At 40.5% G+C, this 23,751-nt stretch overlaps 1 protein-coding gene across 3 annotated transcripts in view; it reads right to left on the bottom strand.

Annotated features, from left to right (window-relative positions):
- Nucleotides 1-23,751, bottom strand: part of ino80 (INO80 complex ATPase subunit) — a 46,896-nt gene that overhangs the window by 2,642 nt on the left and 20,503 nt on the right. For all 3 annotated transcript variants that reach the window (XM_047388454.1, XM_047388455.1, XM_047388456.1), the window contains exons 28-36: nucleotides 12,739-12,866; nucleotides 8,034-8,128; nucleotides 6,037-6,109; nucleotides 5,641-5,799; nucleotides 5,418-5,520; nucleotides 5,240-5,328; nucleotides 4,840-4,998; nucleotides 4,294-4,465; nucleotides 751-966 (exon numbers count right to left, since the gene is read on the bottom strand). In XM_047388454.1, the coding sequence (XP_047244410.1) occupies nucleotides 751-966; nucleotides 4,294-4,465; nucleotides 4,840-4,998; nucleotides 5,240-5,328; nucleotides 5,418-5,520; nucleotides 5,641-5,799; nucleotides 6,037-6,109; nucleotides 8,034-8,128; nucleotides 12,739-12,866 (1,194 nt within the window). The remainder of the gene's footprint in view (nucleotides 1-750; nucleotides 967-4,293; nucleotides 4,466-4,839; nucleotides 4,999-5,239; nucleotides 5,329-5,417; nucleotides 5,521-5,640; nucleotides 5,800-6,036; nucleotides 6,110-8,033; nucleotides 8,129-12,738; nucleotides 12,867-23,751) is intronic.

Below are 23,751 nucleotides of genomic sequence, written 5' to 3'. Positions count from 1 at the left end.
GCCATAGGTGAGGGTAGGAACATAGACCGACCAGTAAATTGAGAGCTTTGCTTTTCGGCTCAGCTCTCTCTTCACCACAACGGACCGGCACAGTGCCCCCATTACTGTGGCAGCCGCACCGATCCGTCTGTCGATCTCCCGCTCCATTCTTCCCTCACTCGTGAACAAGACCTCGAGATACTTAAACTCCTCCACTTGAGGCAGGAACTCCCCTCCAACCTGAAGAGGACAAGCCACCCTTTTCCGGTCGAGAACCATGGCCTCGGACTTGGAGGAGCTGATCTTCATATATTCATGTATATTGTTGTACTTTATCTTATCTAGAATGTGTATTCATTTTTTTTCCAGACTTCTCCATTTTTTTCCAAAAGTTTATTTTTGAAAAGCATTTTACTGTTTGTTAGTAATATTTAAATTCTCCTGTACTATATTGTTGGTATTTTTTATAGTTTTTATTCACGGTTATTGATTATTGTTTCTATTATTTATTTATCCTTCCTAATATTACCTTACTAGAGGTGCACCTTTAACCTGTCCTGCTGCTGAAACTATTTAATTTTGCCCTAAGGGGATGATACAGTTTATCTAATCTCTACATTTAAAGACAATTAGATAGATTTTGAATCTATTTCTTAGAAATACTTTCAAAGATTAAATAAACAAACAAGCAACGTGGTCTGCTCGGTCAGGGACAATTTTCGAATCTAAGACCAGTATTTGATTTTAAAATGTATTCCCAAATATACAAACCTTTGGAAACACTGTATCCGTAAGCAGCGTAGGCTGCTGCTGAAGCAGCTGCTGCTCCAGCCATCGCCCCTGCCATGGCTGCCGCACTTCCAGCTGTTGATTTCCGACCACGGCCTTTCCCTCCGGACTTGGCGCCACCTCCGGATCCTTTGGGCCGTCCACGGCTCCGACCGGACCGGCCTCTGGCGGGACTGATCGAGTCGGAGGCTGTAACACCTTTACAGACCAGGAGAACATGAAAAATTACTCAACTATGTTTTTTTGTAATAAAGACTTCCATAAAATTTTCCATGGCAAAATGCTTTAACACACTCAGATTTCTACATTCTTCTGGCAGTTTTTCCAATTATTCTCACATTTAAATATGAAATGAAACATCGTGAAGTGGACTTTCATGTTGCCACTGCAGCAAAGTGCCGCTTCTGGACTAACTTAAAATCTCTAAAAACTAAACTTATCAAATGTGTACAAGATTATCAAACACCAAATGTGATTTAAAAAAATAGCAATTAATGATCTGTAATACATTTGTTCTGTGTGTTAAAAATAAAAAGTGGAGTTCAGTACTTTCAACCACGGGTTAAGGGCAGAACCCTGATGTAAGATGATCTGGAGGCCATAAAATAACAGGGAAATGTCCCTTATTTAATGTTTGAACATGAGTGCAATTATTTGTAGGTTCTCTGTCAGTGAGTCAAAAAATAAAATAGTTAAATATACCATTTGTGATGAGCTAAATATAGAGATAAAGGATGCTGTCAAATCAGTATGTGAACCCGTAGTATGGCCGAAACGATTCCTCGAATGATTGGAGTACGCCGATTACTGAAATTCATCGAGGCAAAATTATTTGCCTCAAAGCTTCGTTAAATTCTATTTAACTATTCAGCATACCATGTCCTGGGTGACTGCTTTGTACAATGCTCTCTCTTCAGCTAATGATAGCCTACGCTGTTGCTGATACGTGGCTGCCAAGTGCAGTTATCAGCTATGGAGAGAGACGGCGAAGGGCGAAAAGAAGCGGCGAGAAATTGACTGAAAGTGTTGAAAGTGTGGGGTCGCTTTAAAATTAACAGAAAAGAAAACGCAGCCCAGTGTGTGTACTGCAAAACTGAACTAGCATCCCATAATAGCACATCCTCCATTTTGCAACACCTGAACAGGATGATGAAATTGAAAGTGAGGTATTACCTTTTAAATAGGTAATATCTAATTATTTTCTTTATTTCTTCTGTTTTTGCACCAACTAAACAGGAATAGGGTAACTTGGCACTTCAGTGCACTGCAAGGCTTCTGTTTTATCTGGTTAACATTATGCTTTTCGATGTTAAAAATCTCTTTAAAAATCCAGAATGCTATATTCAAGCGACACTTTTTGCGTTTTCTGTTTGTGACCATCTTCTCTACAGACGCAGCTATCAATGATGTTAAGTCAACCAGAAAGGGCTGAGCTTCTCACACGTTGATGTGAGAGCTTCTTGTTTTAGCTGCAGATGCGTACTTTCTTCAGATGTTCATGACTACACTAAAGACATGCTGTGTTATGACATTTTAAGCAATAAAATGTGGAATATTTGTTTACTGGCATTTTCTCTTTCATGTATTTCTATTACTCATAAAATAAGCTTAAATAGTTCAAATGAAAAATCTGCTGAATGTGCCAATTGTTTATCCGATGATGAATCGTCGGAAAAATCGATAGAATACTTGATTACTGAAAAAATCATTAGCTACAGCTCTAATTAGAAGAATAATAAATGTAACATGATAGATTTGTAGTTTCTTTAAAAGCATCAGTCTACCTTTTTACATTCATATCACTAAGAAATAATGTTATATCCCACTAAAATCCCACAATGTATGAGAGCTGCTGCTTGACTTGGCTTTGATTCACTTTGCTAAACATACTGCGGTAGTCTTATGGCATTAAAGAATGTTTAAACATTAATCATCTCATAATTACTATAAATACAGGCTCAAGCAAAAATATTACTCTCACTTTTCCATAATGTTTGCAAAATTGGAGCCAGTGCTTGGTTCTGTGGTAATGGGTCTACTCCCATTATAGCTTCTCTTCTCCTTCTCCCACTGCCCACATTACACTGGTGGTCTAATTTATTTGAATGATTCGCACCATTTGCCGTACTACACGGCCTATAATATCACCAACAGCAAGGCATGCATGAACATTTCCTTTCTTTCACCATCTTCTAGCTTAAACGTCACTCCTCTTTGCCGTTTCCCTTATTTGTCCATGTTCACCAGCTGATTCTTCATTCATGAAAGATCCATCAGACCTCTCATTAAAATATCATCTGTTCTCTAAAGGCATAAACTTGCTCCAATGTCATGAGGACTGATTATCAGTGGGCATCAATTATCTAGCAGGCAGGAGCTCCTTCGCACGGCAGCAAAAATCCAACGTGGGTTTCAATGACACACCATGTGTTAAGGAAAATCACGGCAGTAAATCCAAAGCATGGATATAAAGGCAAACACACCAAACATTACCCATCCCTCTGGATATGAGAGTTCAGAATGAACACAAACAGAAAATGTTTATGAATCCAAGTAATTAAATGAAAATCGGATGCACAAAGCACACAAAAGCCATAAGTGTAGCGTGAAAACGTGGGAGATTTTATAGAAATGTCTTTAGGGGTGGTCAAATGTTTTTCAGTACTCCACAGGTAAAGTGCCTTGAAAGATATTTTATGCGACACATTGACAGAAAATGCATTGTTGTAACTTAAAGGGGAAATAACACACGGTTTGGTTTCTGTTTAACCCACTTTGCTCCCTTTACTCCATTACTCTTAAATAAACCAGTTGCCTTTAGAAATCTCCTATACAGTAAACAGCATCCACCAGTGTGTGATTTAATCTCATAGTAACAAACAGCATAATGAAGACCAGGAAACCTATCAGAAGCCATTTAGAGGCCACATCAAACATGCAGAAGAAAACTCCACCATCCCCACCGTGAAACATGGTGGTGGCAGCATCATGCTGTGTGAATCCTTTTTTTTTTTGGGCCTAAGTGGCTTTATTAATTAAAAAATGTTAAAAACAATGCATCACTTTTTGTCATTCTATTATAGGAAATCCCAATAAAATACATAGAAGTTTGTGACTCTAACACATCTAAAGGTGTGAATACGTTTTTAAGGCACTGTTTGTAGATACGATGTATATCTGCTGCGTCGTCACTGTTCATCCAGACAATCGGAGGTGGGACGGGGCAAACACAACAAGTGGTAAACAAGCAGAAACAAGCAGCAAATAACGACTTATTTAATACTTTAAACAGGAAAAAGAAAAGCAAAATCAGAAATTTGATTCGAATTAATATCAGTGTAGAAAACAGCAATAAATATCAGTTTCCTTAACATCACTGTGTGATTTTCTTCTTCATATAGTCTAATCTTTCTAGCTTTATTCGGATTTACATCCTGAAAGTGTTTCTGTATATGAGCCATAGTTAAAATGTTAGCGCTTCTTAGAGTAAGGATCTCACATAACACTGTTTATGCATTTCCTCACCATTCATGTTGTCAGAAACCGATCCCGTTACAGAGGCAGGGGAGTTGGTGGCACGAGACTGCGGCGCCGAGGAGACCGGATCGTCCACGATCACCAGCATGTCGCTGCTGCTTTCGTCGGCATCGGCGTCGGGCGGCAGTGAGCCGGGCTGGAGCTCGCTGCTCAGGGAGATCTGGCCACGCACAGAAGCATACACACACACAGGCTGGGGGTCAGAACCACAGGGGGATCAGGAACCAGGTTGGTACAGCAAAGGGCAACAGGAAGGAAAGAAAGGAAAGGAAGCAAAGGATGCAACAGGAGTGTTGAATGTATAGGAATAAAGAAAGTAAGAGTCGGTAAAAAAATGAGGGGAAAACAGTAACAGATGAATAGAATAAAGAAGAGATAAATTCGGAAGCAGCACGTTGCCGAGCAGGAGGTAAAGCTTGTAAAAGACGGCCAAGATACCTTCTGGGTGACGCACTTATTTATTCTTTTTATCGTCCCATACTTGACCAAGACTTTAACAAACACTCCTTCTAAAGTCCATCTAAATTTCCTCACCTCGCTGAACGGACTGGGCATGGCCGAGTCCATCTCAACGCTGATGAAAGACTCGTCCCCATCTGCAGACAGGTTGGAGTTATCGGCCGACGGAGCGTGGGCGATGACCAAGTTCATCTCTTTTTTCTTCTTGTTGTCCGACTCCTCATTCTTCTTCAGCTAAAAACGGCGAGGTAAAAGATGAGGGGAAACTGTTAATATATTGGTACTTCAATCAAATCCCTAACCCTTCCCACTTTCCTGAACTGTGTGAGCCTTTGTTGTTTATGATCAGAATTAAACTGGACACTATTTCTTTCTTCTTTGTTTAGTCCCAGTTCAGATTGCATAAATTATCTCGAAAAAGTCTCCTTCTCTTCACCCCCCATCATGTTGTACTGTTTTATCATTGTCCTGATACCTTCTCAGCATACTTCTCCCTCTTCCTCTTCCGCTCCTTCACCTTGCTGCTCTCCTCCTGCTGCCTCTTTTCCTCCTGTCTTTGGCGCACTACCAGAAGAGACAAATGGTGTTCATTTTCCTCCGTTCCTGCATCTGCTAGCAGTAACAGATTTTTGGACTGAAAGAAGCGTGCTCACATTTCTTCTCCAGCTCATCGTCGTCTAAAAGCAGACTGACCACCTCTTTAGGCTTGAGGGTATCCGGTTTGAAGTTCCCTCCAGAGATTACCACCCTTTGGATCTGGTTACACAAGAACATTAAAACATAAATCACAACTGTAATTAATTACTACTTGTTATGTGTTTGCTGCGCAACACAGATAAAGATTGATTCTCCGTAGATAAGCCCCGAGTGTCGGACCTCGCTCTTCTCCTTGGCGCGTTGGAGGATCCTCTCTTCGATGGTGCCCTGACAGATGAGGCGATAAACGGTGACCTGCTTTGTTTGACCTAGCCTGTGGGCCCGGTCCATGGCCTGTTGGTCCACCGTGGGGTTCCAGTCGCTGTCATAGAAGATAACCTAGAGGAGAGAACAAAATAGTTTTTATTTCTGGACCACAATCATTCTAATTCATCACAGTCATGACAAAACGCATTGCTAAAGCACCAGTAATCCATGTAGACAGTGTCTCAATCTTTATAAACTTAAGGTGGCACATTGTTGCTGCGCAGGTTTTCACGTCTTTAGGAAACATCAACTCTGTTTAAATTTTGATATTATGTAAATGTTGTGTTTTTTAGTGTCTGGGGAACTCACAGTGTCTGCAGCAGTCAGGTTGATGCCCAGCCCTCCGGCTCTTGTACTGAGCAGGAATACAAAGATATCTGTACTGTGGACGGCAGAAGGCAAAAAGGTGAGATTTCATATACTGTAAAAAGATTAAAATACCGTGTCTATTTCCCTTCACTTTTTCTTCTGGGGCACTTTTATGTATAAGTTCAAAAATCCACGATAAATGTTTTAGCAATTCAGCAGTTAATTGTTAATTTTGACAGTAGCTCCAGTTGGATGTCGCTTATTCATCTTAAACCCTCAGTTATGGATTAGTTTTATAGCACCGGAACAAGCTGCCAATGAAGAGGTTCTGAATCATCTAAATTCCTGTGACACCTGTATGAGGTCAACTTTCTGTGACAGCGAGCAGTGCTGCTACATTTATGCAGCCATTTGTTGAAAAGTATGGCCTACTTGCACGGCTTGCAAAACTGTATTAGGGACGTGCACAATGCTAAATGTAACAAATCTGGGTTTTTCCTAACAACACAAGTGTTTTTCACCATTGAAAACCATTGGAAATTTGCTAATTTGTTGCTATGACAACAAATTTGCTAATTTGTTGTCATAGGAACATCAAATGGCTGAAACAAAAGTCCTTTAATTTTACAAAGTTCAAGGCAAAGGGCAAATATAAAGCAGGCAAACTCCTTTTTTGAGAACCTTCGTTTCCAGACTAAGAAATGGAACCGCACTGAAATATGTCATGAGCCGAATTATCAACGAGCCATATCAAAAAATAAAAACAAACATCCTAACTGTAGCTTAGTACCACAGCAAACTGCTCTGCATGAAAACAGTGTAAGCAGAAGCAAGACATGAGTTTGTGAAATCTTATGGTTTTTTATGTTTCGGCAGATGCATGTTTACAGAAACAAACCATAAAAGAGTCAGAATGTTATAGCAGCTTTTCTTAAAGGAGTTAACCCCATCGTCGGAGCGGTACACCGAGGCTGACCAGCAGAAACATTAGTCGCTGTCCAGAAAAGCCGCATCTAGAACGTCACTGCTGGGTTCAGCAGGACACAACCACAATACTGATGCAAACCATGAAATAGAGATGAATTAGAGTCTATTGTGTTATTTCAATGCACTTAAAAGCAACTGAGCTTTCAAGCATATATTTGGCATTGGTTTTATGATTCAACTACAGTATCAGATTGGGACTCAGTATTGAGAAACCCGTAATAACAAATATCTCAGATTGGTATTAGCGACAAAATGATCTTGATCGGGACATCCCTATGATAAAATATTGTATTACATCTCCCTGGCGCACAACCATCCCACTTTTAAAGCTTTCAGAGGGATCCAGCTTTATCTAATTAATTTAGGCTGGTTGGGCTGATATCTCTGGTTAGGACAAAATGCAAGATTTGTATTTTTAGTTACATTTTTAGAAAAAAGAACAAGAAAAGAGTTTAGAAACACACCAGGTTTTTTTAATGCTCTGTTTTTTTTAAATATACATTTATTCAGACCTGGGAAAGATTTTAAATAATTTAAATTGTCAGAAAGGGAATGTCAAACCCTTCAGAATGAAGATATTAAACAATAGATCTGTATTTAAAAAAATCGTTCACCCTTAAAAATAGTTTAGGAAAAAAGAGAATTAGAGCAGATGTTTGTGAAAAAAAAGTCTATACAACAGCATCAGAGGACTCCACATAAATCATCTGCATAATTTTCCTCTGGTCACCCTGCCCCCCACCTCTTTCCAGTAACTCTATGCCCTCCCAGTTTGAAAACCACCGTTCTGAATGCAAACAATGGAGTAACACAGGGGCCTGGAGGTCATGCACTAATGCGATCCAGAACATGTGGACGCCAAAACACAGACACACACATGCTTATAATGTCTGGACGTTTGATAAAACTGTTCCCTGATTGCAATAATATACAAAAAGGCAGAATTACATGGCATTATTAGCAAGGAGCAACATTTGGTCTCAGTACCACACAAATCTCGCTCGACTCACCGGCTCTGGAAGTCCGCCACCATGTCCCTGCGCTCAGAAATCTTGGAAGATCCATCAAGGCGGATGTAAGTGTGTTTGCGATAAACCATATACTCCTAGAGGAGAATTAAACAAAAGAACATGATGCCCCGATTTCTACTTATGTTAATATATTTAGCAACCAAAGATTAGTTGACTGCTAATCTGGAAGCCTGCAGACTGAAGGTATTGAAGGCAAAGGTTTGTTAGAACAAAGAAGGCATGAACAATCTAAGAGAAATGACTTTCTGCTGATTACAAAAACAACTGCGTTTGTCTACACTTTTCAAACAAAGTGAATTAAATGGACCAAATCCTGCGTTAAATGTCTGAAAAAGTACAGCGTTTGGAATTGGATCTGATTTTGAAACCTACTGACAATTTTTCTCCGAGGTATTCTTATGTGACATTAGTGGCCTTTTTTTACACAGTATATGGACAGGAAAGAGGGAGAGAGGAACGGGGGAAGAAGTGCAGAAAAGGTCCCATGGTGGGGAATCGAACCCCGGGCGGCTGAGTCGAGGACTCGTAGCCTCCGCATCGCATATGGTGCACGCGATCCACCTCCACGCCACACGCTCAAAACTTGTTGAAATTCAAGTTGCAATTTTTTTTTTTTTATCTCTGCTGCTGAAAAAAATAAATAAATCACAGCAGCTTCAGACTGACCTTAACTCTCGAATATGCAATCCTATTTAGGACTTTCTCTAAGGAACAAATAGACCCAGCAGTGCTATTGATTACATTTCAAGAGTTGAGAAACATTTATCTTTATTATAATAATCTATATGCGATGGGAGTGGGGTTTTTTTGTCTAAAATATCATAATACCACTTCTTTTTATGTTAATTCGCTTAAGTTTAAAACTAGGTCCAAACCTAGGGAGACACTAAGAAATGCAGATATTGATACACTGATACCGTATCCTCCCAGAAGTCTGCTTAGCTGCTCTGTGTGTGTGTTAGTGTGGAGGTGTTGGGGTTGATGGGAGGGTCTGTGGAGCAGGAGCACTGATGAAGTGACACACTGATCCCTCTTTAATAAGTACTGCTGTGAACTTGCGACCTCCTTGTTGCAGTTTGTGAGTGCCCCCAAAGCAATGAAGCAGTCAATCACTAAAACCCATCACTGCTCACCTCACACAATCACTAGCGATGATATCAACGATTTGACACCATGTTTTCTGCGACCCCGCCCTCCCCCTCCCAGACCTACATCATGACACCCAGGTCTTTGGTCCCACCAGGGCCTGCCCTCCTCGGTCTGTGTGGCTCTGTTCCCAACAACCCCATCTGCTCTGAATGAACACTGCATTAGGAACCATTAGCACATTAGGGTCTCCGTAAATGCTCTCATTCTTCCAGAATACGGTTCTTATTTCTTCTGAGAACAAAATCACCCAAAAATAACACGGAAATGATCAGGATGGGGGTTTCAGGACAGCATTTTGGCTGTTCTTTCCTAAAGAGTACTGAGAAACTGAGACGTAACCTCTAACAGCTGGGGATTCTTTGTAATAGTCGGCTTTAGTTTCACAAATCAAAGATGACATAATATTTGGATATGATCTGACTGAAGGAATACAAATGCAATGCTCAATTTCTACAGTTTATTTTTTTCACTGAACCTTCAAAAGCTGATTATGAATTGAACTGAAAAATTATAAAATCTTAGAATGATGCACCACATGGCGCAGCGGGAGCAAGCAACCCAGGTTTGTGTCTCAACCCTGGAGACCTATGTTACATGTCTTTCAGCCCTCTCCACCCCGCTTCCTCTTTGCCTACTTTAAAAAAAACAACAAAAATAAAGGCCACTATTGCTGGAAAAAAAAATCTTAGTGTTGAAAGTGGAAAACAGAATTTATTAAAAGAATCATCAAATTTGTTTCTGCCTTTATTTTAATTTGAAGACAAATATTTAAATCTAGTGAGTCCTGATCAAGGTATTTTAGTTCCTGACTAAACACAACGTCCAATACTTGCTGTTGGTATACCATCTGTGATTGTTAGTAGAGTGTTAGGTAGTGAGCCGTGCTTATAATTTAGATGTTTGCAGGCAAAACAAAACAGCCTACGTTCATGTGCAAGATTTAAAACTTGCAATGTAAATCTGGGTTTTCTCCAATCCAGGAACTTTCCCTCCTTAAGAATGATGTTCACAGTAAAAGGAAAATATATTGGCTACTGTATTAGCAGACGAACGTTTTCGTGTACGTTCTGTCCAAAGAAGATTATGTGGAACGACCAAATTATCACCAAGAAATATCAAAATGGAGAGCACAAATGCTAGCGTTAGCGTAGCACTCAACCCCATTTGCATGAAACATCCAGAAGAAGCAGGACGTGACTTTATTGAACACTATAACTGCTTCGCATGTTTCAAGTGATTTACTGTCGGGACATTATGGGGCTTTCTTAGGCTAGGTGACAAAAGTCAAGCACTGCATGGGATTTTTTTAACCTGACCGTGTCAGACTGGGATTCAGGACTTGCAATCCTAATCCCTAATATTAATTCCATCTCAATAAACATCATGGAGCAAAAATCTCGGGTCATCTTATTTGATGCAGCCCTTGGTAATGCTCAACACACACCGGTGAAACCAAATGTTTACATACCCTGTATAAAAAGACACAATTGTTTCTCACTGTGTGACAGAAAATCAGACTATAAATATCCTGTTTTAAGTCAGTTAGAATGACCAAATTATTTCTATTTGCACAGCACACTGTTTCCTTGCACGACATCATGCTCAAATCAAAAGAAATCTGGCAGGATATCAAGGAGAGATCTGTGGACCTCCACTAGTCTGGTTTTGGGTACAAGGTGCCACGTTCATCTATTCAAACAATTACATGCAAATATAAACACCATGGGAATGTCCAGCCATCATACCGTTCAGGAGGGATAAGGGCGCTGTGTCCTCAGGGATGAAAGTGTGCGTATCAACCCCAGAACAAAAGCCCTTGTGAAGATGTTGGCTGGAGCTGTCAACAGTGTCATTAACCACACTGAAACGAGACCTGTACCCATCTGGGCTGAAAGGTCACACAGAGATGAAGCCATCACTCCAAAATAAACGGAAACAAAAGCCAGATTACAATCTGCAAATGATCTCAGGGACAAAGTCCTTACTTCTCAGAGACATGTGTCCCACCATCAAAACGGTGAAGCACGGAGATGGCAGCATCATGCTGACCCCAGTCATAAAGTTTATGAGGCAATTCTACCAAAAACTAAAGAAAATATATGTAAACTCATGAATATCAAGAAAGTTAAAATAAGTCTCTATAACATTCAGGTGTTAGAGCGGGTAATGTCTTGGCAGGCGATCTACACTGTCGGGTAAATTTTCTTCAGGCTGTGCTGATCTTGCCGCTCCATCACCCGACGAAACGACGTCACTCAATAAACCAGCAGCCAAAAAGTAACAAAATCATAAAACGTAACAACAGAGATTGGCAATCAGACTCTCCTTTGCTGGAAAAAGTAGGTCTTGTTTTGTGGAAACCAAAACCCTCTGTAGGATTTATTCTTGTACCATTAAAAAGAACACACTACAGGAACGCTACAGCCAGATTGGGTGAAGGTATGATTTCATACCAGATATCTTTTTCCCTTCTAGTCGACTAGTTCCTGTCAGACCCTAAGCTCCCTTCCATTACATTATGAGGTCACTTTTCAACAGTCTTCAGTGATTCACGAGGCACACAGCCTGCGTTGGGAAAGCCAGTGAGAGCGATTTCAAAAGAGAATGGCAAGCCTGCTTTATCTCAGCCATCTTAAGTGCTTTAATCAGCCCTCTAGTCTTACGATCTTAAAGGTGAGGTATTCCCGCTGTTTTCCAGACACGCAGGAAGACGGCCCTTCACCCCCTGGGTTGAGTCCATCTGCCATCAAAAGATTTGGCTGTGAAAACAGCACTGCACTGTTCGAAAGGGGAAGGAATTCCCAGTGACTTCATGCCAGAGACTTTTGACTCCATATTGATGTTTGCTACAAACATGGTGGCAACAATAGAGTGCTCCATCGAGCTTGGTGACGCAATATTACCATCAGAGCTGCTTCGCACTTATTTTTGCGATAAAGACCACAGTATTATTCATTTTACACTTGAATTTAACTTTAAACCTAATTGCTGATTAGATTAGAGCTAACCCAGAGGCTGTCTATTTGATCTGATGACATTTTTTCAGCTCTGGAATCTAAAATACCAAGATTATACACCTGCTTAGTCAGACATGACTCCATAAAATGTCAGCTGCTTGTTGCTATGCTCATCATTTTTCTTGTGTTGCCCTAAAGGTGGAAACAAAATCAATATGTGCCACCCTTCATTTTTTTCCACTTCCGTCTTTGCTCTTTCCCATCAAATCTGATTTCTTCCCCCTCCCACCCAAGGGTCTTTGCATCTTCTAACTCTTCCCTCTTTCTTCACCACTTGTAGTTATCCCTCTCATCTGCCAGGTTCCCCTGCAGATGAGACCCTTCTAATTAGCCATGACCTGCTAATTATCATCTAATAGGCTCACTAACGAGGGACAGGCTGGCTTGTTTATGGCGCTGAAGCTCAATACCAATGCAACAGCAGGCCAGTGAAACAACTCATCAGTGGAAAACATAAATGCATATATAAATAGATGTGTATAAGAGGCATTTCTGAAGTTGTGTGTTTGTATTCATACCTCAAGCAGGTCTATCATGCGGGTCATCTGGGAGTAGATGAGGACCCTGTGTCCCTGGGCCTTTAGTCGATTTAACAGGATATCCAAAGTGTGGAGTTTGCCGCTTTCTGTGATCAGGCTTTCTTTATCTGAAAAATGAAGTAAACCAATCAACCCAAAACCACCTGAATTGTCAGGCACAAAACCATAACCAGGCATAGAACAAGTTCATTAGTGATCTTTTCCAAATAAGGGCATCCTTATTATTACACAATATTTCCTCACAGTAAATGTTTGACAAATACATAAAAAAGATCATAAGTTTTCAACTTGTACAAACAATTATGAAGAACTAGCAACTGCTGTTGTTTCTGTTTATCTACATTAGCAACCTCATGTTAGCACTAATGCCTTCTTATGATATACACAGACTGAAGCATAATGTGGAGTTTTAAAATATGCATGAACTTCTAAGTACGGGCTGCACACTATATCATCATCAGACTATCAGTGTGAATGTTAGTAACACTACAAAGGACTATTAGGAATGTAAATATTTATTGGTTGTCATTTCTGCCAATTAGATATTTAGCCTGATGGATGGAGTCTCACTGGCCGATGACAGCACCCAGGATGCTTATAGTCAAAGAGCGCTGGGAGCAATAATATTTCTGTATGTCATGCAGCCCCACTATGAAGGCAAAGTGTCTGCTTGTGGAGAACAGACTGGTGGTTTTATCAGCTCGATCACAGCTTGAATTAACTGATCTGCGTCATATGTAGAATTTCTTATTAAATAAATATTTAAAATATATCGAGTCCCCTCCAATAATCTGGCCCTCATAAACAAATCTAGAGACTTGTGGTTATTTTTGTTTACTCTGTGTTGGAACAGCAGTGTCTAGCAGCCAGCGAGATAAAATTACATTTTAAGAAAAAGTGATTTTTTACTGCAGTTCCCGCCAAGGCACGAACCATGAACAAATAAGCCGTAAAGTTTCAGCTGATGGCACATCAGGTGTCCGCTTGCCTTTGAACAGCTGACCTGTGAGAGCAGACCAGGCAGTAATCTGACCCTGGCTTTGCTGCTGATGAGGAATTAACAACATGTGGCACAATGGTAGAATGAGGGGAAGGTCAGCGCTGCCATCGACCCAAAGACAGGCACACTTCTCTGTTTGACCTTGGGGTCGTGGGATGTGACAAACGAGGGCTGACATGCTTCGGCAAGGGTTACAAGAGGGTCCCTATGGGAGAGTCAAGCATGACCATCTTGAATTTTCAAGTCTTAAAAAGCACTTGTTTGCATACTTTTGAATTTTTCCTAGTCTCAATTCCTTTTCCTTAATTGTATTCTAACCAGTCGTGTAAATCTCATGTTTCCTTAATAAAAAAAAATGTTTTGACAACATTTCATGTCACTTTGGCATAATTAGTATTAATTTCATAATTTCTAATAGTTTTATAGAAAATTAACCTCTGCATTACAAACCTCTGGATGGTCCAGTACCATCCTGATTCTTTTGACATTTACTCAACAGAACTCTATGCTAATATGTACCCAGACTGAACTCTGAACTTTGACCTCGGTAGGATAATCCCTTATAAAAAGGTCAAGTCCTGCAGAAGTGTTAAAGAGGAACTAATAGATGAGATGAATAGGCAAAATGCTCGGGGGGAGGTTCTTAAAAGCTCAATGGCAAATCACAGCAGAAAGGTGTTAGCCTGGTAAATACTTTAAGTTCTGGTTACATGAAAATAAAGCTCCTTAAAAAAGGATTAGTTCTCAAAGTAAATTTCTTTAATGTTATTTGCGCCCTCCGACTGATGATTTTCAGACTTTCTAGCTTTTGACAAAAGGAAAAAAGTAGGTCAAAAACTTTGAAAAGGGGTAAGTATCCCAGAAAATTCTGAATGAAGGGCAGCAAACATTACTGTACCATGACCACGGAACTAGCTGAACAATGTAACATGATCTCTCGTAACGTTTACTTTGCCGCAACATTTCTTGTCAGAGTGAATCTTACTCAAGAAAGACAGAGGCCCTATGCTCTCCACAATGTTTTTTTGGTGAAAACGGAAAAGTTTCGTATCTACTACATTTCTACTGTTCGTGTACACCACAACGGGGCGTGTTTTCTCTGAAAACTGCACGATTTGAAAACAGGTACCATAGTGTAATGTTTTTATCACTTCCACCAGGGATGGGTACCTTTCACATTTGAACCGCTATGGTACCAATACTCGGTACCTGGGAATCGATACCTGTACTCAACCGTACCAATTTTTGGTACTTTTGTCTTTGTGTACGTGGTAATAAATGTTAATGAATTCGGTACTCATGCCTAGCTGCGAATAATGATTATTTTGCTAATTGATTAATTGAAGGTGGTTAATAGGAGGATTTTTAAAATAAAATTAGAACAAGGTTAAGCTAAAGCTACGCCACTTTAGGACTTCTGAATAGAGCACATTTTTCGACGAAGCAGGTTTTTCCATCGTCAATGCAAAATGTAGATATTTTTGGCACGCATTTGGCCTAATTCCTGCTCTGGGTTGTTCTTTCAGCAAATGGCATGTTTTAGAGTCTTTATACTGCAGTTAACGATTTTTCGATTACTAAATTAGTTGATGATTTTTTTCAATAATTGATAAATCATGATTTATATGACTAATTCTTTCTGCCCTAACTATTTTGAAAACATCCTGGTCTCCGTCGTTGTGTACACAGGAAAAACTTCATCTTCCTGTATGGGAAGCCCAGGCTCATGCGCAGTATGATTGCAATCAGTGGAAATGAAAGCACAAACGCACAGCATTTCGGATGCCGATCAGTTAAAAACCCAAAGAAGAAGATGTCAACCAATGCCAATGATGGATTGAAGAGTATCTAGTTGTGCTGTTGACTCTTTTGAATCTAAGGACGATTTTCCAACAAAGTGCTCATTATCTACCCCGTTTTTTTAGCTGGGAGTGTTTGTACGCATGCCCATGTTATTGAGTTTAAAAGAGATACCGCCTACTAGTGGCATGGCAGGGAAATTACACCGTTTTAAGGTTTCTACCACTGTGGTACGCACTTGGATTGCAACTCAACGTCATGTAGATGTGTTAACAGAAATGGAAAAACAAGCCTGTTATTAGTAGATTGTTGCTGTGTGCACAAGGCCTGATAGTTGCTGTCAGCATGTGCCTTCATCTGATGAAGTGTAAGCTATTATTATGAGCCCCAGCAATGAAGACCTGTGAGGTTTAAACTCGACACCCTCTTGTATGTATACTTGAGGTTTTCATTTTGAAGTGAGAAGGGAAGCAGTTTAGTTGCCCTGTTTGACTGACAGAGCTGACAAATAAAAACTGTTTATTTAACTTTTATTTTATTTTATTTAACCTTAAGTCTTGGTAAAATAAAGGTCAAACAAAAATAGAAATAAAAAATTAAGACTTCTGTGTGCCACTACTGTGGGTAAACTAGATGCTGCTGTCAAGTTCTGCAAAAGAAAACAAATGACTGATAAAAACTATGCAGATGATAAAGAAAAAGGTGGAAAAATGGAGAAAAGCAAAATAATTAAATAATGGTTTTCTTTGCACAAATGGAGGAAGACAATGATCTAAATCTGAAGCAAATCCTGCATAAAACTTGCTTTACACTTTGGCTGGCGAAAATCTTCCACTGTGCTGCCATTTTGGTGTGTAATTGGAGGCCAGCATCAGACAAGGTCTCATATAATCATCATAAAACTGTCTCGCTTCAGTGGCTCCAACTGCAGCAAGAGAGTATTAGGATGATCCTGTTTCCATGAAACCATCCTTGGACTAAAGAAATAAAGTGGTCAAAACGTTTAAGGCAGAGGAGACAGTGAGACTTGCAGCGGATTATACATATGAGAAAAGAAAATGGTCCAGACAGTGTAAGAAGGGGGTGCAGCAAGGCAGTGTTAGCCCTGGTGGTGATGTTGTGGTTTGGATCAAACGGGGCCTCCCCGCCGCAGGTGCCAGTCAATCATCATTGGTGCTGAGTCAAGGGCACCCTTAAAACCCAGTGGGGCACACTGACAAACACCCAAAGGCAAGCCGACACTGGCAAAAATGTAAATGATCATATAAGGCAATGGTGCTCAGCTCTTGAAACTCATCTGTTCCTGTTTAGCAGATTCAAGCGTTCAAGTACTGCCATGGTTAAAAGTTTCCATCTAAGGACCTAACCCAACTGAACTAAACCTGTTCCCTTAGTACACTAACTGTCAGTTTACAGGGATGTTCAACCACAGTGGTGACATTACGTTCTGATCCTTATGTACCAGCCTATTTAATACTCTGTAGTATTTGAATTATAAAGAAGTTATCAGTAGAAGGGCTACAAATTGAACCCAACTGTGTTGACAGAGGGGAAAAAACAAATCCCTAGAACGATTCAGACTTCCCAAAGCGTAGAGAGAGGTGGCTGAGTTCAAAAACATTTACTGCTCTGTGCTCTAAATATTGCTGCCGAACTCTTACAAAGAGATGCCAAGAAAATGAATAATTGCAATTTGGGAGCGCTTCAGTGGTCTGTGTCATTCAGCCATAACACGTAAGGCTTACAGTATGAGCTACATGTGGTTGCAGAGAAATGCATGACCGCTGCATGCGGTAATGATGCTTTTAAAGTGAATTATTAGGAGCTCAGAAATGATCTATACATGGGAAATGCTTAACATTCAGTTTTTCACGTTATAACCACAAGCTGTAATGTATTCTATTGGGGTTTCATGTTATTAGCCAACACTAAGTACTGCATAATTGTGAAGTGATGGGAAAAGCATATATGCTTATTACAAATAGGAATATGAAAAGCATTAGTATTCATCCCTCAGGTCAACGTTTCACAGACCCAACTTCTTCGCATTATAGCTCAGACTGGACAGGGACAATCTGCAAACATCATGAACTTGGACCAGTCTAGGACATTCTAGCAGAGAAAAATGCTTTGATCTGAACCATTCAATTTTGGCTTTCGATGCATTATTTTAAGGGCTCCTATTCAGGTAAAGTCAAGCCTACGCCTAAGTCCTAAATCTTTTGCAGCTCCTAAGTGGCTTTTTTCCAGGATTGGCTGATCTCTGCAGCTCCTCCAGAGTTACCAAAAGTCTCTTGGACCATACTTGAACAGTGGATTGAACACAGTTCACTGAGATGTTCAGAGCTTGGGATACTATTTTAAAATCTAACCTTGCTTTGAAATACTTCACAACGTTACCCTTGATCTGTCTGCTGTGTTCCTTGTTCTATAAGAGAGTTTGTTTCCTAATGTTCTCTGAAATTACACACAGATGGAATCTATTTACTAATTAGGTGAATTCTGGGGGCACCAGGTTTTATTTATGATTATCAGAGGAAGGGGGGCAGAATACAGATTCACTCTAAAATTTCAGATTTTTATTTGTAAAAGAAATAAAATTAAAAATGATGTATTTTTTTCCTAACTTATCTCGCATCGCCATTATGAAGTAAAACGAACAAAATGTGGTTCCAAAACCAAAACACTGAGTGAGGGATTTTAGTTTGTCACAGTAAATGGCAAAAAAACAACAGAAAATCAGGGGCTGTGGTATCAACCACACCCCACAGCACATGCAGTGTCACACCACTCTGCTGTTGCTATGGATACACATATCAAGCTACACCACCTGCCCTGTCCCGCTTTCAAAACACACCCCTCCCCTCATTGCGCTTCAATCCAGACCAGTCTAACAGTGGTATTCAGGCAGCCAGCCCTCCCCACCTACTCCTGTCCTCAACGCCTGCTGGCAGATTAAGCTACACTCCCCCTTTCTGCCTCATCCACGACTCCCTCCAGCTCCTCCTCCATCTTTCCCTCCTCCACAGCTTCACTCTCCCTCCTGCTTCTTTCTCACCCACCAGCTCCCTACGGCTGCTGTCCCCAGACCTTGTAATTCAATCCCTGCAGGGCCAAAACCAGGGGCCTGACATGGTCCTGACCCAATTAGAGGCGTGCTGCCAGCTAATTAACCCGAGCCACAGCCCCTGGTGCCTGATACTCCCTACCCAAGTATGGCATTAATTTCATTAATACGCCACTACTGTCCTGTCCCTTACCCCTCTGCCAAAAAGCGGCCTTGCCCTTAGCGCCGAGGGAAGCAGGCCAGATGCGAGCAAAAGAGAGGATAACAAACAACAGCATGAGTGCGAAGCGAGAGGTGGTAAAGAAAGATGGATGGATGGTTATGTGAGAAAGAGAGACAGATGGAGGGCCAGAGAACAGGTCAAATCCACCATCGAACCGGGCATCAGCTTCTCACTCTATAATGACACATTACACAGTACGATCAATAAGTCAATGAGCAACACTTGTTCACCACTGCTGATAAAGGAAATATTAGCCCAGAACGACTTTGCTGCTTCTGCACATATTGATAAAATTAGATCTAAACTTAATTTTCCAAGCAGCAGCAGCATCAAGGACAGATAAGAGCCAGATGCCAGTGGGAGGCTGTGGAAGCCAGCAGCAGAGTAACTGACAGAAAACTAGAAGAATATTTAACTTGCGGATGTTTTACATACACAAAACAGAAAAAAATATAAACCTCTAGAGAGGCAGTACCAAGTTAAAGAACATTTCTCATAAGCCCAAAAATACGCCTGTGTGACAGAGTGGGGTAGAGACTGAGTGATGAGCTGCAACGATGTGAATAAACACAGGGTGCATTGGCATATGAGCTACTGTCTCTCCACAAAAATGGAAGAAGAGCACTTCTTTGGGTTTGCTAGGAGTCGCTCGGCAAAGCAAGAGACAGACACACCACGCCGCAGCGGCTCAACGCTGCCTCCATCATTAAGGGTATATCACCTTTGGCCTGAGTTGACACCGTGAAACGCCACAGAGGAGCGCAGAACAAAGTCACTACAGTAAATTCATTGTAAAATCATGTGGCTAATGTCTCCCCCTTCAGTCTACTTTGGATTTCAAACTACCTCAAGTTTTAAAGGTGGCATTCTTTGGCCTATTATGACAAATGATTTTCCATAAATTAAAGTAGGAAACCTTGTATTACACACACTTGGTTGGTTTGTTTCCCGTTTTGCTGAGAGTTAAAAAAAAAAAGGGGAAAAAAAGCTGAATACCGCAGACGGCGGTGCCAGTTTAATGCAGAGTCAGTCGGCGATGTGGTGAGGCTGGCCGTCTGTGTTGTTTTGTGCCCGTCTATCAGAGGGCTGGGGAAGTTTCCTGCCATTTTGCTGGAGAGAGGGGGTTTCTTTGAAGGGACAGGAAGGCAGAACTGCATTTCCCACAGTCTAATGTAAGCTCCATGGCTTAGAGGTGACAAGCCTCTCTCTCTTTCTTGAGGTCTGGCTGATACATAGAAACCGATGCATGCATACAATCTGGTGGATTACTGAAACAAAGTTGTCTGCTATGGAAGTATACATGCATGTAGGATATGGCAGACAGATTATAGTTCATAATAAAGCCAAAAAAGGAGTAAGGAGTCGGGTTTACAATGAAAAGCCTGTTATTTTGTTGGGAGGTTCCTTCTAATTACTGTATGTGAGACACAGGCCACCCAGGCAGCAAGTTCATTCCTACCGTGATGTACTCTGACTTGATGCAAGTATTTCACCATAAATTGATTTAATTTGCCTGATACTGGATATATACAGTCCCCAGCAGAAGTATTTATACAACCTCAACCTTTTTTTTGCATTTTATTACCTTATAATCATAAACACCATTGTTATGTGTTGGAATGTTATGCCATACACCAAAGAATGTAATGCATAATTGTAAAGTGGAAAAGAAAAACACCATGTAAGACCTGCGTCTCAATTTCGACTGAGCCCTTCTAACACACGACTACGCTTTTATCTAAATCAATCAATCCCATCAACTCTGACCTGCTTCTGCAGGATTAGCTTTACTTTTCTGCCACACATGTAGACCGTAAGGTTAAATTCTGACCTCATCTGGTCGGAGAATTTTCTTCAACCCCTTTGCTGTTTTCCCTTCATTGCTTCCGACAACCTTCAAACCAGAAATTTGTATAGTTTTCTTTCTATCTTGGTAGGTTTGTAGTTGTGCCACCCTCTTCCCATTTCTGGATAAATGATTGAACACTGCTCAGCCAGTTTTCCCAACACTGGGGACACTGTTTCATAACCTCACGCTGCTTTAAACTTCTCCACAACCTTCTCCCTGACCTGTGTGGTGTGCTTCTTGGTTTTGTGTGACGTTCTACATTCAGGTAACATCAGAGGCTTTTCCAGAATTGTTGTTTCTACACAGAGATAATAATTACACACAGGTGGACTCTCTATAATCATTTTACGATTTCTGAATGGAATTGGTTGCACTGGATTTCTTTTAGGTGTATTCGAGTATAGAGGGAAATTTTTCTTTGGAAAAACAAAGCTTAAAAAAAAATGTATCCTTTTTTTTCTTCCACTTCACAATTACACACCACTTTTAGTTGGTCTATTACATAAAACCTCAATAAAATACCAAGTTTACTGCAAGGCCAGTAAATAAGAGTTGATACTGAAAATTTTTCAGCTTGACTTCAGAAATAATCAAAAAAGTTCTTGTTTTTGTTTTTAAGGCCTTCACTGCAGCTGTGTTCATCTGTTGTTTGTGGTTCTTTCTTCCTGTAGCCATGTCACCAGGACTTCAAAAAGCAGCCCAGCCTGTTTAAGATTACAAAGGAACTTCTTTAATTAGACAAATAAAATGTTTGTGTTTCAGAGTATGTTTTGGTTCATTGTTCATCAATCCTGTGAAACCACAAGTGTTTTTTTTTCCTGCATTTGGCCTCATCTGAACCAGGAAAAACATCCATTCCTGTACACCTTCCAATTTGTCTAGCTGTGTCTGCCTTCTGTCCTGTCCTAGCAAACATTCAGAGCCAATAGAGGCTGTGCCTTCCCATGGCTTGACTCTACTTATAAGTTGATTTCATAATGATTTATAACGGGAAAAAAGTTCTCCACCTTATTAACTATCTGGTGCATGCTCATCCTCATTAGGGTTTAATGTGGTGGCTCTTTTTGATTTGTTTCAGAAGTCAGAACTCCGATATGGGAATAATGTCACACTCGAGTAAAATGCATTCTAGTTGCAGATCAAAAAAACACTGGGATGTGTTCATTGTGTGGCGCTAAAACATAGTGGCTGTGGATAATAATGATAATCCCTCACGTTTATTCGTTCAGTCACTAAAGAAGCATGTTCACACATGGAGGTTCTGCACCTCTTTGTGTGCCACTGGCGTAATAAGATAAAAACTGTCACAGATGCTAATAAATACAGTAGTTTCCCATGCAACTTTCATCAAGTTTTATATACATGGGTGCCATTTGGGATATTTAACTGCAGTTTGTTTGGGGACCTTAGACTTTCCAAGCCTCAGTATCAATTTCAGGAGGTGTCCCTTTCACATGTTTTGTCTGGGAACTTAACAAAATCCTACTGACAAGAAATCTTTAGCCATTTGAGTGATTTTACAGCTCAAGAACATTGTATAGTTCTCCTTCTAATGGTGGACTTGGGTATAGGCAGTGTAATCCCTTGGAGACTGCTGTCGCCCTGTTTCCTATCGTGCCATTTTTGCTAGCGTTTTGAAAAACTGGGTCTAAACTTGAGGAATTTGTGGAACATCAAGTCTTCTCAAGTCTTTAAAGTATCTTTGTCGCTTTTGATGTGCTCCCTGCTTGAATAGTAATAGTTTATTAGGATCAGGAGTGTGGGATTCACATTGCTCATTTGGATTAGAACAGTTTATGATACCTTTGCCATGTCATCGCTGTCTCTGTTTTCTCTTTCATTATTTAGGGATGATTCGACAATCTGGGAATGAAATTTCCATCCTCTATGCATGCCCTGAATGAAGATTGAAATCAGTCATGCTGTCAGTTTCACTCTCAGTTTCAAGCATCCACCGTCTAGAGGTGAGTAGGCCTTTATCATTGCAGACAGCATGTAGTTAAGCCCAAAATTAATCATTCCCTAAGATATAAAGTAATCTTTTAATTTCGCATTGTTTTCTTATCCGACAGGAAGTAAAATAATGTTTTGGAGCGGCCCGGCCAGAACCTTGACTTGACTCTCATAGAGAATCTGTGGAGATTAGGACAGATTAGGATGATGGCAAGGAGACCTTCCAACCTCAGACATGTAGCTCATCCCTAAAGGTAAATCATCAAAGCTGCTCAGCAATTATAAGAGTTTGATTGCTGTAACGCCAATAAGGATTTTTCTGTTTATTATTTAGAAGATATAAACTATTTTTGACATGCAATGTTTTAGTAAAATGTAAATAAATAACAAATGTTTTCTTTTCAGAATTGAACCAAACTTCCTTGTAACGGTTTCTTATCGTTTCACAGCAAGGTTTGCTCTAAAATCTGGACTAAGCTGTGCAGAACAAATATTTTCCCCTATCCTGTCAGGTCTCTGTCATCATTATTTATATTAAGGCTGTTAATAAAAAAGTGCTTTATTTTTTTTCATGAAACATCTTTTTGTGATGGAAATCCTGCCTGCACAATAACATCAAAAAACAAACAAAATCTGTGAGCCAGATCATTACGGCTTCAATTGTTTTTTCCTCCTCTATGTCCTGATTCCTAATAGCTCCTCTGATTAGATTCCTCCATCGATATCAGTAGGCAGCCCTACTCACGCCATGGCGCTCAAACAAACAGTAATTCACCTCTGCCATTTGTTCCGAAAGGTGTGGGCTGGGAGCGCGGAGGATTGGGGAGGGTGGGAAACTTCAGCTGAGCTACTGTACATATCTGAGCCTTGATGTGGCAACAATGTGTTCAGCGCAGGACGGGTGCCGGCGCGTTGGGTCACTTCCTTCCTACTGGGGCTGAGAAAGAAGTGGGAGACCAGACGGGCCGAAAGGCCGTGGGCCAGATACTGATTCCAGAACAGCGTTTACTGCTGTCTGCTTTTTTTTTTTTTTTTTTTACAGAGACAGAGTTGAGGCCGTCTTCGCTTTCGAGTGCGAGGACAGCCAACGACGACGGGCG

This window comes from Girardinichthys multiradiatus, chromosome 15 (genome assembly GCF_021462225.1).
Source record: "Girardinichthys multiradiatus isolate DD_20200921_A chromosome 15, DD_fGirMul_XY1, whole genome shotgun sequence".
NCBI classification, from domain to species: Eukaryota; Metazoa; Chordata; class Actinopteri; order Cyprinodontiformes; family Goodeidae; genus Girardinichthys; species Girardinichthys multiradiatus.
The sequence above is the reverse complement of the archived record's forward strand: the minus strand, read 5'-3'. Positions and strand labels throughout refer to the sequence as shown.